The following is an 18,287-nucleotide window of genomic DNA, read 5'->3' on the forward strand; positions in this document are numbered from 1 at the left end:
TCATGTTGTTGTCGTAGGCCATTAAGGCAATAGGTGCGATTGTTCTTGTTTTTCCAGTGGCGCCATCTATGGCAAAGAATTCGGCGGATCCATTCTTACATCCACAGTTCGTAATTTTGACCTGAAACAGAGAATAATTAATCTCCAATTCAGTACCCTCAGATGTATAATTTTTTATGGGAACATGGAGGTCTTAGTGACCCAACAGATTTAGTGTGCACCAGTCACTGTACGAGGTCTTTTGACGGCTGGATTTAAACTCCCGTTCTCACGAGTTCAGTGCTCTGTCAACCAGGCTATCCCGGCCTATTATTGCCTTGTATTTTATACTTATGAACAGTGGCATAGTTTTAATGTATGTTTGGACGGGGTTTATGTCCTTCGTATATTATGTATGTATGTTACTATGAATGATCCAAATTTGGTGGTTGTTGACTTAAACCGGTGAATGTTGACAATCACATAGTCGCTTTGGTAAATGTGCGAAATATCTAGTTAAGTGACACGGCCCGGTATACCCTACATCAATGTTTTTTTAAGGTCCAGTGCCAATGCCCATCATGCATTTAACCGGTACTCCTAACACCGATGTTTCTCCTAATCTATCCTCAGCAGATATTAAAATATCGAATAAATATAATAATATCAACGAATAAATTAATATAAAATCGGATATAACAAATATTTCGGACATTCACCGGTGAAAGTCGACAAAATAAGTTTTATGTATATATAAATAACTTATTTTTTCTCCAATTTTTCTCTCCATTACAAAAAATCATAAATGAAATTTTTTTTCCTTGAAAACTGCAACCTATTTACCGTACAATAGCTCCTTAATGATGTAATATGTAATTTCCGAGGGGTTTTGTCCCCAAAACTACGCCACTGCTTATGAAACACCAATTTGGAATAAAATTAAAGCCTGCTGCTTTCAGAAATAAGTGTAGCATTCCTAATTCTAAAACCAGATTAAAATTCGAGCAGAATAATTTTTTAATAATGTTGTAGTTGGCGACACGATGGTAAAGAAAAACTCATTTATTTGATTGAAGATTATTTCAAATAATCTGCCTTTCGTCTTGCTTCAGTCTATTAAAATATCTGCATCGGATAAACATTTTTTCAAACCCAATTCGCAACTTTATAGACATAGATGTGGGAATGGTAACTGTACTTTATTTACCAGCACAATGGTTTGGGAAATGAATTAGCTGAAGACACATGCACTCGAGCTCTTTGGGAGGCTCGAGTGCATGTGTATTCAGCTTATTTTTTTTTTTATATATAGTTTCATGCATTTTTTTTTTTGTTTTCTATTATTACAATGTTCAACAATATATGACGTCTTATGATGAGCAAAATAATTTATGATTGTAATACCCCCCCCCCTTTTTTTTTTTTAAATTTCTATTTTAAATTTATTGTATTACTTTTCTTTGTCGCCTGGACAGGATTTTCCTCTTGACGACGAATATATATTCTTTGTATTTATGTGTTTTTGTTCTCAATAAAATTATATTTGTTTGTTAAAAAAAAAAAAAAAAAAAAAAAATTATACTGTGTAGGCTGATTTTCTTTTATTCACTGCAGTTTTGTTATTGCTTTTTTCTTGTTTTGTCTAAAGTTGTCTTTGTAATCTGCCATGAGAAATAAAAAAGATTATTTGAAAAGTCTTAACTGTGATATACTCAAAAAACTATATAAACTGTGATATACTCTAAAACAAAAAACTAAATGCAACACAATAAAATTAGCATAATAATTTTTTTCAACGTGTTTGAGTTCGCTGAACAAAGCTGAACACAAGTTATATGGGTCCCAGAACATTGAGGGCTGAGCATTTAAAGTTTTATTTTTATATTTTGGCAAATTTTTAAAGATCCTTTATTCAAAACTGTAGTTTTTATGTAGAAAAAAAAAACTCAGTAATTTTCTTTCAAAAAACACTAAATTTTTTGTACAAATATTTTTCTCGGTCCACAGCAGTCCTTGACCCCGGGGAAAATAGTCCATATCTCCCCTCCCTTGACTACAGTCCTACACTTCAAACGTACAGCATCAACTAAACATTTTCTACTAATGTTAATAGGGACTATAACGTGACTTATTCAATATAATAAATCTCGACTGCGACTGTTCTATAATTAGAATTTAAAATTTTCTTATTTTCCGTTTCTTACGACATTATTCCTTTCGAAATATTCCTTTCGATATTGTTTAACAGTCAATAAAATTCTAGACAATATTTTCACCGCACACAACATTTTTTATTAAGCAAGCAACAAAAAATTTTGTTCTAAATTCATGGACAAATTTTATAATATTGCATGAGCAAAATTGAGTAAGACGACAGAATTATACTAGAGGATAGTTTAACAAACAGACTTCATCCTACACAAGTACACTAATTACAAACAGAAGTGATATTTTACACAAGAATTGGAAAAAACTGAAAAATTCACAATGAAACAGGGTTATCGAAGGAATGGACAAAATTAAAATGCATAGTCACTATTATTCTTTAAAATACACACATGATAAAATAATAATAGTAATTGTTAATCTGCTAAAGATCTTTAAAAAGATGAATTATTTTTATGCCTTACTTATTTTCAGATGAATTTATATAGATGATTAATACAATGAAACTTCTCTTTATTTGTCTCAAATACTGATTATTTAAGGGAACATATTTTCACTTTCTCCCCACACTAACAGCACCCAAGCAATGTAATATAATTCATAATAGAGTGACATTAGTCATATAGCCATTACATATCATATTCGTATATGAAATGCATTTATGCATAAAGTTAAATTTTTAAAACAAACTATAACCAACCTACCTAGTATTGTTGTACAGTGGAAGAAATATTTTGAATAATATTAGGTATTAGATTCTAGATTAGAAATATTCTGATTAGATTTTTATGCATTTAGAATGATTAAAATTAAGTCTTAATACTGAAAAATCAGATCATTAGATCAAAAGTTTAACAGGGTGTTCCCTTTTTTCGCACACAGAACTACAAATAATCGTTAGATTTTTAAAGAAAATTAAAACAAGAATCTTTTGAAGAAAGGGTATTGGTACAAATTAAAGGTCTGATTTTAATTCATTTAAGAAATTGTAACCATATTACAGTTGAATTTTTACAAGAAATGATTATAACAGATGCTACATAGCCATGGTGGCTCAGAGGATAGAGCCTTTGCCTTTCAATGAGGTGAACTGTGCTCGAATTCCAGCGATAGCTGGCCGATACGAATTCTGCATCCGGCTTGCACCGATAATAGTGCTGACGTAAAATATACTCAATGGTAGACGGATCATGGGTTAGAGACCCCTTGCCATCAGGCAAACCGTGGGAGGTTCTCGTGGTCTTCCTCTCCGTGTAACGCAAAATGTTCCATCAAAGAGTCCTCCACAAAGGCGATTTCTTGATCCAGGAGTTCACCTGTCTTCTGGATTGGGTTCAAAATTACAAGGCTACGGAGTTAAACATTCGTAGTCATAAATCCAAAGAAATTTGGGTCGGTTGTTCAACGACGGTTATAAAATAAAATGAAATTGATACTATGTTTATTCACTTCAAACATCATCAACTACTGTAACCATAAATGACAAGATTGATTATTTTCTAAGTTTGTTGTAAGGTTTTGAGTTAGGCTTTTTGGTTTCTGAATATAAAAAAAAAAAATTTTTTTTGTCGCAAGTTTTAGCTAAAAATGCTAATTTTTTTATTGCCAAAATCAAAAGTCAAATCATTGCCAAAAAGTAGCAAAAAAAGTTTTCTTTTTTTGTTGTTGTTGTTTGAATTGATTCTTATTTTGTTTATGTGAAACAAAAGGTCAAATAATATTATAAGCTACAAATTAAAAACAACTAAACCATTCAAAATTATTTCATAGAAACCTTTTTTGACTAATAATTAATGTTTCCAATAAACAATTGAAAAATATCAAATTTTGTTTCTTAAATATGTTTTTACATATCACTTTACAACACCATTTAACATGTAAATAAATACTTGACATTTAAATGTTATTTTAGCAAAGAATGTCAACCTGCTTGTCTGTAAATGTCCTATTTCAACATTATTTACAGCAACATCGTTATTTAGCAATACACCATGATTAATTTATTTTTATAAATTAAATGTTACTTTATAATACTAACACTATTAACTCTAATTATAATAGCTTATTGATCATTACATGAGTATTTCTTCAAAAGAATATACATACCATTTCAAAGTAAAACTTAAGATTGATCAATTGAATAACCCACTTCTTAGAATGGCTGGAATTGATGGTATTCCTTTAAGCAGGGTTGACTGTACTACAAGAATATGGCTTCTCATGAACATAGCTGTGTTTAGTCAAATCACTTTTCTGTAAAAAACTCTTATTACATATACTACAAGAATAAGGTTTTTCACCATTATGAATGTAGCTGTGTTTCGTTAGAGTACTCCTCTGTGCAAAACTCTTATTACATACACTACAAGAATAAGGTTTTTCACCAGTATGAACACGAACATGATCAGTTAAGATTTTTTTAGCAGAAAAACTCTGATTACATACATTACAAGAATAAGGTTTTTCACCAGAATGAGTCCAGTTATGTGAAGTTAGATTTCCAAGGAATGAAAATCTCTTGTTACATATACTACAAGAATAAGGTTTTTCCCCAGTGTGAACACGGCTATGTGCAGTTAGATTTCCAATGTGTGAAAAACTCTTATTACATATGCTACAAGAATAAGGTTTGTCACCAGTATGAACAAGATTGTGCTTATTAAGATTACTCTTCAGAGAAAAACTCTTATTGCATACACTACAAGAATAAGGCTTTTCACCAGTATGAACATAACTGTGTTTAGTTAGACTACTTTTAAGGGAAAAATTCTTATTGCAGACACTACAGGAATAAGGTTTTTCTCCAGTATGAACACGACTGTGTTCAATGAGATTACTTCTATGTAAAAAACTTTTATTACATATGCAACAAGAATAAGATTTCTCAGTATTGTGAACATTGTTATGTTTAGTTAGAGCACTCTTTTGTGAAAAACTTTTATCACATAAAGTACAAGAATAAGGTTTCTCACTACTGTGAATATGAAAGTGTTTGACTAGATACTTTTTCTGAGAAAAGCTCTTACTACACACGCTACAAGAAAAAGGTTTCTCACCCGTATGAATACGATGGTGGTTGGCAAGAGTACGCTCTTTTGAAAACCTCACATTACACACAGTACAAGAATAAGAACCATTATGAACACTTCTGTGAACAGTTAGATGGTGCTTCTTGGAAAAACTCTGATTACATACACTACAAGAATAAGTCTTCTCATCAGGTAGGTCACTCTTTGTTGAAAAATTCATCGTATCACCTTTAGATATAACTCTAACTCTTATTATATAACTCTAACATGTGATGTTTATCTGAGCTAGTAATGCTTGATCAGAAGACCTATCCAACTTTACAAGAGCTTCTTTCTGTAGAATATCAAAAGCTACAGAAATATTTAAATTGTTATTAATATTCAAAAGACATCATTAAAACAGCACACAATCTCAAGTAATTCTATCGACTGAACCTGATTCAGTTATTATTATTAAGATGCATTAGACATAAATGCTGGATATAATCATACTTAATCAATATTAAGAATCATGGAAGGAAAAGCCAATCTTACGATGCACATATTTTTTTTTTGTCCACATGCAGTTTCAATTCAGTGTAAACAAAAAATTTAAGCAATACATGTTTTTAGAATTTATCATCATGATTAACAATTTTTTACTGATCACAATGGCAAAGTTTGAAGCAGGCACAAAGATAAATTTAGGATTAAAATAATTTAATAATCATAAAAATAGATAATTAAGTAAGATTTTCTGCAAGTAACACTGTCTAAAATGATAAGTGGTATTATAGTTAACTATGAATGTTTTAATATATGCTCAGTATGGATAAATTCACTTTACTTACAAGAATAGAACAGAAAGTAGACTTTATCCGTGAACTTTCAAGACAAAATGTATGATTTATTTTTTTCAAAATGAGGTAATAATTTTTTTACTTATACTAGAGGGCAGGAATCATTAAATTTTCTTAATTACACAGTATGATTCCAATTTATATTATTGATGAAAATTTCCTCATTTGAGACTCATTTTTTTTTCTTCGTGCAATCTATAACAAGGCTTTTCTTTACAAATCAACTTTTGGACATTTACTCCAGTTAATCATTTTATTTAAAGCCTTTTCAGCACAGCTTCTTAAATATCTTAGCGTATAAACAACGTATTTATGTCGATCAACTTAAAATCAATAACACAATAAATAATAAATCAAGAAACTTATTTTAGATGTCTTTGCTTTTAATTCTGTCATAGAGGAATTTTGTAAACAGAAACAGTTTTATTTTGTACTACACGGTCGAAGTTAAAGTTGATGTTAATATAACTAATGGACCTTCTTCTTCACTAAAGTTTCTAAAATGAACTTCAGTAGTATTTCTGTTAATTAGTTTTGGAGACGATGCTTTAAATTACACACAATTAATTGTATAATTTAATTATATCAGATTCAATTTTATGCTTGATATGTGATAATTATTAACTTTCGTTTTTAGAGTGAGATTACGAGCGTGTTAAAAGCGATCGTATAAATAATCAAGTGTGACGTCATAGTAAATATACGTTTAATTTTTTATTGCGTTTTGCTCAGACCATCGTTTTCTCAATTATATATGTACAAAAGTAACATTTAATAAGGGTGATTCAAAATTTAATAATTGAACAATTTCCCTAGAACTAGTTATAAAAATTGTTACTGTAAATAAATCAATAAGTTACTCATCATTAATTTGGAAACCCAATAAAATCACATAAATTATTACTAAAGAAACTTCATTTATATGTCAATCAATTCTTTCTTATTGCATGATGGAAAATATTTTGGTGCATCACAAATTTAAAGCTTTTCTGCATCTGTTATTACGCGTTCCATCTGTTTTTTTGATGGATACAATATGCAATTCAAAAAATTGTATTTCTTTTGATGGCTGGTTTATATTTAAAACTGTTATTAATGAAATAATTCAATTACCTATTACTATAAAATCAAATACTTGGATAAATCATCTCTCTCTATTTTCCTTTGAAACTCTTGCTTCTTTCTTTCTGCAAGCCTTTGGTAATTTTTAATCTCTGTCTTTTTTCTTTTACTACTTTTCCAAAGTTTTAATATTCAGTGGCTTATTAATACAAATAAATGCAGACATACTAATTCCTTGAAAACCTTCTAATTTCGTAATTATAGTCAAAATTGTAACATTCTTAACCAGTAAATTAACCTACAAGTAACGAAACTACAGTAGTCACAATGTAAAAATTTTTGAAAACAATATTGTAGTCAATAGTGCGATACTAAGACTAAGTTTTCGTAATAGTTAACTGTAAAAAACAAAATTGACCACTTATTTTAGCCGTGGATTAAACTGTTAAATCAATAACCTAACAATGTCAATTACATTTTTGTGATCTTTTAAACATTATTTATGTTTAAAAATTCCTTCCCTGTAATGTTTTTATTTTGACAAATATCTAATATTATTAATAAACTTGATGTATTTAATCTGCATATTTAGTAAAGGGTTGGTAAATTTTTGATACATTATTAAAAAATATAAATAAGAATTATCTCCAGCATCATAAAAAAGATTTTTATTATAACTGTAATTAGGTGTGTTTTAGTGGTACACATTTCTTTCAAAATTATTTGTAATGAAATAAACTAGGTATCATTAATGAAGGAATACATCACCTTAACACTAGCTGCCGGGGAATATTTTTGCATCTGTTTACACCAACTACAATCGCCAATTAGTCATAGAGATTTTAAACTTGCAAAAGTTTACAAAAATAAATATATATGTTAAGGTGTATCCAGGTGGCGAGTTATACCCTTTAAATAAGGAAGATCCGGAAACTTCAGGATCACGGTTAACGAAAAATCCGGAAATCCGTTTTTTTTTTTCTGGAGCACAGTCATCTCTGTAATTGTGTTATGTCTGTAACATCACCCCTAGTTTTTCATTTTTAAAATATATTTTGAAACTAATGAAAGTTCCTCAAAATTGGAGTAATGTTAAATAACAATACTGATTTTTACTAATATTATAAGTACGGCTCCATTTTATAAAAACTGACTTGTATGCTTTTAAAGCTGCAAATAACATTCCTAAATGATGAAATTGCTAACATAATTTCCCCTTTTTCGATTTTTTAAATTTTTTTTAATAGTTGCAAAAATTTTAAGTAAAAGTTAAATTAGGGGAGGAAAAAGTTAGAAATATTTTTTTCTGATGAGTTCTAGAGGTCAAAAGTTTCTGTCTCTGAAAGAAAACACGAAAGGTTTCTAGTGAATATTAACCTTTTGTCCTAATAGGAACCGACTAAAATTTTATAAAATGAATTATAACGTAAATTTTGCTTTATGTAGAGTTACATCTTTTAATTTAGTGGGCCAATCAAATATCAGGATAATTATTTGAAAAAAATCAGGAATATTTTTGGAACAATATACATATATCAGACTACTTTAGCAATCTGGCAAACTAAAACAAGTGTTGTTGTTAATTTACGTCGCACTAGAGCTGCACAATGGGCTATTGGCGACGGTCTGGGAAACATCCCGGAGGATGATCCGAAGACATGCCATCACAATTTTGATCCTCTGCTGAGGGGATGGCAGCCCCGCTTCGGTAGCCCGACGACCTGCGCGTTAAGTCGAGCACTTTACGGTAGCACACTTTACGAGGACCAATACCGCACACCCTCGGTCCCTACGCAGACTGATCCAAGTGGTCACCCACCCGCAGCCAGTGATGCTTGACTTCAGTGATCTGCTGGGAACCGTGTCTTAACGATCAGCTATTGGCGACGGTCGATCAGCTATTGGCGACGGTCTGGGAAACATCCCGGAGGATGATCCGAAGACATGCCATCACAATTTTGATCCTCTGCTGAGGGGATGGCAGCCCCGCTTCGGTAGCCCAACGACCTGCGCGTTAAGTCGAGCACTTTACGGTAGCACACTTTAACGAGGACCAATACCGCACACCCTCGGTCCCTACGCAGACTGATCCAAGTGGTCACCCACCCGCAGCCAGTGATGCTTGACTTCAGTGATCTGCTGGGAACCGTGTCTTAACGATCAGTCCACTGCGGGACCTAAAACAAGTATAATCATTTTTAAAACCATATATAGAGACCAATCGATAATTATGAAACTACAAGTCCACCCTAGAGAATTTATTGTAACACTTGCTTAAAATAATAAATCAGGTTATGATCCCTGAATTCATCATCATAAAAATTTGACAATATCTTGAGTTTCATTTTTCATAGAATGAGGTTCAAGCAATGAAACGTATGGGTAGGGTTGAATTAGTTGGCAGTCTCTAAATTGGAGCTATCAAATTTTGTGATTTCTATTAGGATTATATAGGAAGGCTTTGGGCTGTCTGGCCAACTATGATGATGACTAGCATTATATATCAAAATAAAAAGATATTAGATCTTTCGATTCTTAAAATCCATTTTTTAAAATTCTTGATTTGTATTCTTGTAAAATGGGATGTTCTGAACACAACCGAGAATCAGGAAAAAAGCTAAAAATCAAGACAAATAAGAACAAAACATTTTTTATTAGGGATATCAGGACAACTTCGTAATTTGAATTGGATTACAACTGTATAAGTTGAAATAAAAAACAAAAAGGGAAGTTCTTATGTAATCATGGGAAGAAGTGTGTGATTTACTTATTTTTGCTGATAAAGGGGTAGAAAATTCCAAAAAGCATGCTTTGGTAATATTTGAATGACTCTTAGAAGGAGAGAACCTGAACATGAAAGGTAATCATATCAACCACTTAGTAAAAATGCTACCAAACTAGAAGATATTAACCAATGTTATATCAACATAACAATTTCATAAAGAGGCTCACTTTGAACTGTTGTTGGTGATTAAATAAAAATATTTTATGTCTTATCCCTCTTTTTAATATCTTAATGCATTTCTACTAAGAAATTAAAAGATCACATTTAAAGAAAAATCTCTTTACCTCTTAAAGACGATGAAAATCTTGTACAATAAAGAACCACGAAAGGAAAGGAGAATAATACATCACATCAATTGTAGACCAACTCTTCCATCTACGCTAAAATGTCATGGTGACAAAAAGGAGTAACATTTCAAGATGTTTTACTTTAACCCCACACCACATTTCTTTCAATAATATTTTTTACACTAAACTTAAATTTGGTGAAATCAAAATTGACTAAAAAACAAATGGAATTTTTTTTTTTTTTTTTTTTGTGATTTCAAAAAGTTAAAATGTCTCTAAAATTAATTTTTCTTCTTCTTCATATTGTCAAAAAAAATTTAATAAAAAAAAGATGAATCCTGAATCGATGAATATTCTTACAAATACAAATCTACCTCTTAAATACAAATTTGCTATTTTATTTTTTAAATGTTAGTATATCAGTGAGTAAATATTTAACCAAAAATGACTGTTTTAAAGGGGTAAAAGTCTACTTTTGAAAAAAAATTCAATTAATGACAAAAATGTAAGTTATATATATATATCCGTCGTTGAACAGCCGACCCAATTTTGTGGGTTTACAACTACTAATGTTCAACTCCATTGCCTTGTAATTTTGAATCAATCTAGAAGACAAGGAAACTCCTGGATCAGTACCCCCAGAGATATTGATTTGTAATGGGAACAGGGACGACTTAGCGACTTGACAGATTTAACGAGCATCAGTCACCATTTACCACATGGGAAGTCTTCGGCCGACGGGGATCGAACCCACAAACTCTTGGACATGGGCCCAGCACCCTACCGACCAGGCTATCCCGGCCTAAAAGTGTAAGTTAGAGCATATATCAGCTAATGCTTGCTAAGTGCTGTTATTTATAATAATTTAGAACAAATAAAAAAAAAAAGTAAAAGCAGCCAGTGCATAATGCCAATCATATATCTGCTGTCATACTGTTGGTCAAATGGGCGTAGCAATATTGTTAAAATACATTTCTTATTCTATGTTTTAAACATAACCACCCTGAAATGAGTACTTAAAAACAGTATATTGTAAGTTTGAAATGCATGATAAAATCTTCTTATCATAATTCCCATTGGTATTAATGTGTTTTTAAAAGTGCACATCTCAAACTTGTTACTTCATTTTAAGTTTATTTCTAGGTTTCTTGGTTGCTGCAATACTGTTTGTTCAAGAAACTCATCATCTGATGTCATTTTACTTATCAGCTGCTTCTCTTGGAGTCATTTTATGGTCTTACATATTGAACATCGAATTTATAAAATTTTGTTCTGATCTTTTAGCTCAACATTCCACCTTGCAGCAAGAGCTTTTCAATATTAATCAAAATGCTGTCCAAGTATTTTTTTACAATTATGTATCTCAAACATTCTTAGCATTAGTATTTTGTTTCTCTACTGTGAATCTTTCTTACTTTACTCATAAAAAATTTTTAATTGCTGTTTTATTTATTTTCCCCACCTTAATAAATGCTGCATTGCCTTCTTTTTCTTTTGTTACACCCATCTTAGTTTCTGTGGTAACCTGCATTATTTTAGTTGTTCATTTACTGAAATGCCTTCCAAACTTGCTGATTTTTCTTCACGAAAACCTGTTTCCCTTTCATTTGTCCTTTAACATTCACCACAATTTAAATTTATTTGGGTATTTTTGGACTTATTACAAAGTAACTCAAGTTTTGCAGTTATTTACTACTATCCGTCTCATTAAAATATTTATATATTACATGTATGATGATGTTTTAAATGAGCATTATGAAAATATTTTTTCATTAGTTCGTGCAAAATTTATTATGTCTCACATTGTTATAATTAGTTTTGAAAACGTTGTTGCAATTTCTGGCACAGCAACCGTTCTTTCTTTATTTGTTGAAAAGGTTTACAACTTTTTACAAGAATTTCTTATCATACCTAAAGAAGAACAAATTAGTGTTTCAGCTATGTTTTCACAACTGTTAGTTTTATTGGGCATCAAATTTAGTGTTATGAATCTCCCACCGAGTAGTCGTTTAAATATGGTATCTAAAATTAGCTGGGTTATGCTTATTTCAGTACTAAGCAGATTTAATGTACAAATTAATAAACAATTGATATTATTAAGCGCAACAGGAAGTACACCACAAAGACATTGTAGGGTTTTGATTGCTCTTTTTGTACTTTTATTTGTTTGTGTCTCATACTTGTTATTTCTACAAAGAACAAATGCATTTGAAACTTGGTCATTTCCTTTAACTGTTTTTGTAGCTGAAATATTGATAAATCTTCTAATTAGTGCAATGATATATTTTTTAAATTTGATTCACTCTTATCGCTATACAATGTGGTACGAGATTTATGACTACATTTACTATCTTGAAAGTGCAAAAGACATAATTACTCTTGTGCTTTCAGTATTACTTCTCTTAACTGGTATCAATAAACTTATGGAATCTGGCAGTATGTTGAGATTGTTCTTTATTTTCATTCATTTTTACTATAATATTTGGAGCCAACTTTTTTCTGGTTGGCATGCCTGGCAGGAAAGGCGTTTAATTTTTCATAGTGTCAATGCCTTGCCCATTGCTTCTAAAAAAGAGGATGGTGTATGTGCTATTTGCTTAAATGATATAAGTAAACATATTACATGCATAACGCGTTGCAATCACTTTTATCATTCTTATTGTCTTAGGAAATGGTTGTGTGAAAGAAAGACTTGTCCTATATGTCATAGAACAATATTGCCAAGTAGCAGTGTCAATGCAAGAGAAAGACAAAGGTTCCATAACGAAAGTGTTGTCTCTTGAAATTAAAAACCCAACTTCACTTCATTAATATCACAATTACTTATGAGTTACTGTTTCACAGTATTTTACAATTCTATAGTATATATTTAACTCCAAATTGTTAAATTAAAGCACATCTCAAGTACATAACACTCTGTTAAGTAAATAAAATGTTATACCATAAAATTAAACAAATACCTTTTAGAAGCATTACATTTAAAAGGTTGTATATATTTTTCTGAAACTTTTTTTTAAAAATAGTAACACAATCGTTCAGTTCTAGAAATAAATATGACCATTGCCCATTATTTTATTGACACACCACACGCTTTAATAAAATGCTTGAAAAATATGTTCCAAATGACCTTGCAAAAGATCACATTGAAAAGTTCTTTCATTTTTGCCCATTTAAAACAAATATTTGAAAACTTTAAACTTGTCTAAGAGTAAAATTATTCTAACCTTCTTTAATTAACCTTTCTTACAAACACAAAATCTGTGAACAAAAACCTATTATTACTGAAATAACTTAAGTGAAACTGTTTTATTCTGATTGAGAAATTGCTACTTTCTTTAGAATTTTATGTACAGTGTGCAAAAAACAGATTACCCTGAATAACTTTTGATCTAATGATCAGATCTTCACGCTCTAGGACTCAATCTTAATGGCTGATCTCAAATATGCTAATTAATAAGTGCAGTATGACAAACTTTCCTCTTTCCCCCACTATTATAACACCACCTGAACAGGCAGTAGATGCTCAGACTTTGGACAGAATGGATCTTTTTTTTCCCTTCTCATAATTATTCAAATTTATGTTTGCCCGTGTGCTGTTTGTTATTAATAAAAATATTTGGCACTAAGCTTTTCTTTATTTATAGACCCGATATCTAGCTAGGGCCAAGTTCATGCCAAAGAGAGATGGACCGTACATCGTATGAAGTTGCCCACATTGATAAGCCACATAAACCGTTAGGACAGTATCATATGTCTGCATTGAAAAAGTGTTCTGATAAAATGCAGTGCCGGTGGCACCTTTACATAAGCAAAGCAGACCAAAGACTCTTGATCCTAACCCAAAAACCTTGACGACCCTCAGAAGAAGCAAAGGACCAAAAACTGCTGTTCAATCTACGAGACGTTTAATCGGAACCAGGGGGAAAGAATGATAAACTTTCCTCTTTCCCCCACTATTATAGCGCCATCTGAAGAGATAGTAGATGCTCAGACTTCGGACAGAATGGACCTTCTTTTTCCCCTCGTAATTATTCAAATTTATGTTTGTCTGTGTGCTATTAGGCACTAAGCTTTTCTTTATTTATACCCCTGAGATCTAGCTAGGGCCACAGCAGGCGATATTTTAAGTTACGAAATCAGACACAAAAATGTATTTTTCTGAAAAAACATACCTTGCTTTTGACAGGTTCGGATTTCTGACCCCCAAAACATAGGGGGTAACTGCAATCTAGCAAAATCATTGCTTCTGTAATTTGGTCAGGAGAAAGGTCCAAAGTTTGGACACCTTAATTTTACTTTTTGTGTATTCCGCTGTATCTCGAGAACTTTTTTACCGAATTGAAAAATTTTTGCTCACAATTATAAAATTTGTTTATTCACGGGTAAGTCCATGCAAAAAATAATATTTATGTAGTAAATATTTACTATTTTTTTATTACTTTATTTAGAAATGGTCGGAAAAACTTTTGAACTGTAAGGTATACATTTTTTTATGGCTTTAAAGAATATAGAATATATTTTACATTCTATATGTGATATATAATATAAAGAATATAATTTTACATGGCAAAATACAAAATGTAAGCAAAATCGGTTGAAGAGTTAGTGAGAAATTTGATTATAAATTTTTTTACATATTTAAACTCGAATCAGTTGACAGAAATGTATGTTTATTCAGAGAAAGTACGTTTTTGTGTTTGATTTCGTAACTTAAAATATCATCTGCACTTATTACCAGATTTGAGGTCATCCTAGAATGTGAAGTTACAAAAGTTATCCAGGATGGTCCTTTTTTTGCACACTGTACATTAAATTATAATATAATGCTAAAAAATTTTCTTTCTCTTATATTTTAATGTTATTTTATTTATAAAACATTCTTGAGCCTACTAGAATTTTTTTTTTTTTTGCATTAAATTATAAATTATTTTTAATTAAAGAAAAACTACAAAGAATAGCAAATATTTTTTCTTAAAATAGCTTGATTAACAGCTACTTTGTTCGCTATTATATAGTAGGAAAAAGATAGATTAGATCTAAATTTTTTCAAAGAAATATAATTTTTAATCAGCTGGAGGTTTTTGAGATATAATGAAGTACTTTAATAAGTAGTCAACTCAGGGGTGATTGTGAGCCCAAGCCAAAATTCCGGAAAATTTCTTGAGTTAAAAAAAAAGTTTAAATTGAAAAATATTTAAACAAGTTTATTTTTCATTTTTCTCAATATTTCTTAGTTTACTTAAAATATATACACAATTTTACACATACCTATACCATTTACACGTACCTATGATGACCTGGAGAAGTAATTAAAATTTATAAATATTACTTTTTTTCTTGAGTTTATGATTATAACAACTATTTATTGATAAAAAATGAATATTAATCATGATTATAAGCTTATAAAGTATCTCTCTGGCTCTCCCTTACAAACAAATAAAATAAACTGTGTTTTTAAGTTCCACCTTTGAAAATTTGATTTCCGTAAACTTCTGTGATCAATGATTTTTTTAAACGTCTGGACCTTCAATCTCCAGAAACTTCTGGATCACTGTTAGCGAAAAATCCAGAAATCCGGATTTTTTCTGGAGCACAATCAGCCCTGTCAACTTTAATTAATGGTTAGACTACAAAGGAGAGAAAACCAAGGGAGTGGAGTATGCGTCAAGGGATGAATGAATCACATGTCACAACAATATATAAACAAATCCAGCTTATTTTATTTTCTAAAATATTTACATCAATTTAGAAGTTTTCTCTTTTTTCTACATAACTGCTACCTTGGTCTATGCACTTTTGCAGATTTGTGTGTTCCTAACACACCAGCTCCCTGTCATGTCCTTGAGAAAAGCGTTTATCTTGTTATTGGAGCAAATAATTTTAACGAATACATACTAAGAAAAAACGTTACACACTAAGAAACTAAGTTAGAATTATTTTAAAGCCAAAAAATTAGTTAAGGTGCAAACATTTACCACCCAAATTATTGCCCACGTCTGACTTGTGCTTTTTTGTCAACAACTTCTATTCTATAGAAAATCACTACAACTCCACTCTATAGTCAGGACTTTGCACTCGGAGACTACCACCCATTTCCTGTTTAGAAACAATATTTGGCTGGTCTCCTCTTTAATGAGAAGTAAGAAAAGTTTCAACACTTGTTCATCACGAGAAGCTATTAGGACATGGGTTTTATAAAATCTGTCACAATGTCAACAAAATGCATGATTCATAGTGGCGAATATGTGGAAAAAGTTGACAAATTTTCAAGCTCTATGAGGTAGTAATTATTATGGAGAATAAAACAAAATTTTATATTTCTAAAATATAGGTGATTTTATTCTTGTAACGTGTTTGGAATAAAGAAGCTAGTAAATATTAAAAGACAAAAAGGTTTTAATGATTGTATCATATGTAGAAATTTAGAGTAACCCAATTGGGTTAGTTTTTTTAAAAATAAAATTACATGTGAGTATTGGTACAGTAAGACAACTGTGGTACAACTTGCTCGAAGGTAACACTCCAAGATTTTGTTACTAGTTGCTATTATCATCCTTTGAAGTCCTGAAAATGCCTTACACTTCTGAGTTTGTGATAAATTATAGTATTTCTTTAAAAATGCATTTATAATCACTGTATATTTCCATGCTTTATCATGATATAAATATTGCTGTTACCCAATGTCTAGTGTTTAGCCTTATACACGAAACATAAAAGAATGAGTGATATGAAATGTATTTGATTTCTCATGTTTTTTTCTTTTTTCCTATGGAAAAGCAGAAGGTTTAACTTATGGAAGTTTTATCCTTCAAACATTTATTAACTCATTTGCCATTAATTTTCTCATACTTTGAAAATAAAATTAATTTGTAGGATTTAATAAATAAACTTGGATGAGCAAAGGAAACTACATACTTAATATACATGCTGTTGAAAATTGAATTATGTGTCTGTAAATATGAAAAAAGCTTAGACAAAAAATTTATATTTGAGAAAGCCTATTTTATTCTAAAGCACATCAAAGAAAAAAAAAACCTCAATTTTCTTTGCATTAAAGAATTTTTCACTTAGAAATGCATTTGAACAAACAAGTTTAATAATAGTAGGAAAAATTTTATGTGACTCAACTAATTTTTGAAATATGGCAAAAAACGTAAAAAGTAAAATTTATGTTATCAATTTCCTGCCCAATCTACTGACTTACTTAATTGGGTTGTATTTTACAAACTGCCCATAGGTTGAACATAAAACAAAATAAGTTTGTTTAGGAAAGGTATCTTTTAAAAAATATTTTAATAAATCACCTTTCATACTCAATATGGTTAATTATTCGAATGATTAAGATTGCATATTTGTACGTAAAAATCCAATAGTAGGATTTAAAGTTATTCAGCGTAATCTACACTTAGCATATGCTACCATGTTTTGAATCAACTGTTTTTGCATTTTGTTTTGTTTCACCTAAATCAGATATAAATAAAAATTGATTAGTTTTAATACAAAACGAGTGCAATAAAAATTTGAATAGTAAATTGGATAAAGTAACAATTTTTTGTTTAGAAAAAGGATGTGAATTAGCCAAAGGCTGATGTAAGATTTAATTCTACTGCAGAGGAAGTTTTGATTTGTAGTAGACCTTATGCATATTAATTATTTAAGGATTAAATATTTCTTTTCATATTGAGTTTAATTATAGTGAAATAATCATGGCTTTTCTGTGCAATAATTGTTATGTGAAGAATTTTTTTTTTCAATATTCTTTTCGATTTCAGTATTCTTTTCGATTTCTCTTCAATTTCAGATACGATAAACGAAAAAGTTTTAAAAAAATTGAATTTTTACTATTCAGCACTTAAATAATTTTTGAATGGTGATCTCAAACTATTGTGATCCAGTTTGTCTCCACAGCATTTTTGTAAAATCTTCATCATTTTGATTTGATGTAAAATTTTGATTTGGTTTTGATTGTAAAATTTTTGTTTAAAACTGTTAAGATATTTTTAAATGCAAACAAATAAAGAACAAATATTTTGATTATTTTGTAGTTTGTTTTAAATTTCCTGTGTTATATATAGAAATAAACATAATTCATAATTTAGACTGATAGTTTTCAAAAATTTAAAGCAGGATAAAAAAATTC

At 30.2% G+C, this 18,287-nt stretch overlaps 2 protein-coding genes across 5 annotated transcripts; one reads left to right on the forward strand and one right to left on the reverse strand.

The window, feature by feature from the left end:
- Window positions 1-1,546: 1,546 nt before the first annotated feature.
- LOC107440304 (uncharacterized) lies at window positions 1,547-6,469 on the reverse strand. Of its 2 annotated transcripts, XR_015434537.1 has the most exons (2): window positions 4,252-6,469; window positions 1,547-1,640 (listed from the first exon to the last, which is right to left on the reverse strand). XR_015434537.1 is itself a non-coding variant. In XM_016053196.4 (1 exon), the coding sequence occupies exon 1, from the start codon at window positions 5,392-5,394 to the stop codon at window positions 4,327-4,329; it is 1,068 nt and encodes a 355-aa protein (XP_015908682.1). In that variant the 5' UTR covers window positions 5,395-6,469; the 3' UTR covers window positions 2,249-4,326. The 2 variants fall into 2 exon arrangements, 1 of the variants encoding a protein (XP_015908682.1); XM_016053196.4 differs by lacking the exon at window positions 1,547-1,640 and having other exon boundaries at window positions 2,249-6,469.
- A 208-nt stretch (window positions 6,470-6,677) lies between these two features.
- LOC107440302 (protein TRC8 homolog) lies at window positions 6,678-18,184 on the forward strand. 3 transcript variants are annotated; one of them, XM_087165471.1, is made up of 2 exons: window positions 6,678-6,793; window positions 11,291-18,184. In XM_087165471.1, exon 2 carries the CDS (start codon window positions 11,338-11,340, stop codon window positions 12,928-12,930), a length of 1,593 nt encoding a protein of 530 aa, XP_087021597.1. In that variant the 5' UTR covers window positions 6,678-6,793; window positions 11,291-11,337; the 3' UTR covers window positions 12,931-18,184. The 3 variants fall into 3 exon arrangements, with proteins under 3 accessions (XP_087021597.1, XP_015908675.1, XP_087021596.1); XM_016053189.5 differs by having other exon boundaries at window positions 6,688-7,213; XM_087165470.1 differs by lacking the exon at window positions 6,678-6,793 and adding an exon at window positions 7,228-10,957.
- The last annotated feature ends 103 nt before the right edge of the window (window positions 18,185-18,287 follow it).

This window comes from Parasteatoda tepidariorum, chromosome 6 (genome assembly GCF_982258835.1).
Source record: "Parasteatoda tepidariorum strain Cologne lab strain chromosome 6, Ptep-v5.0, whole genome shotgun sequence".
Taxonomy (NCBI): Eukaryota; Metazoa; Arthropoda; class Arachnida; order Araneae; family Theridiidae; genus Parasteatoda; species Parasteatoda tepidariorum.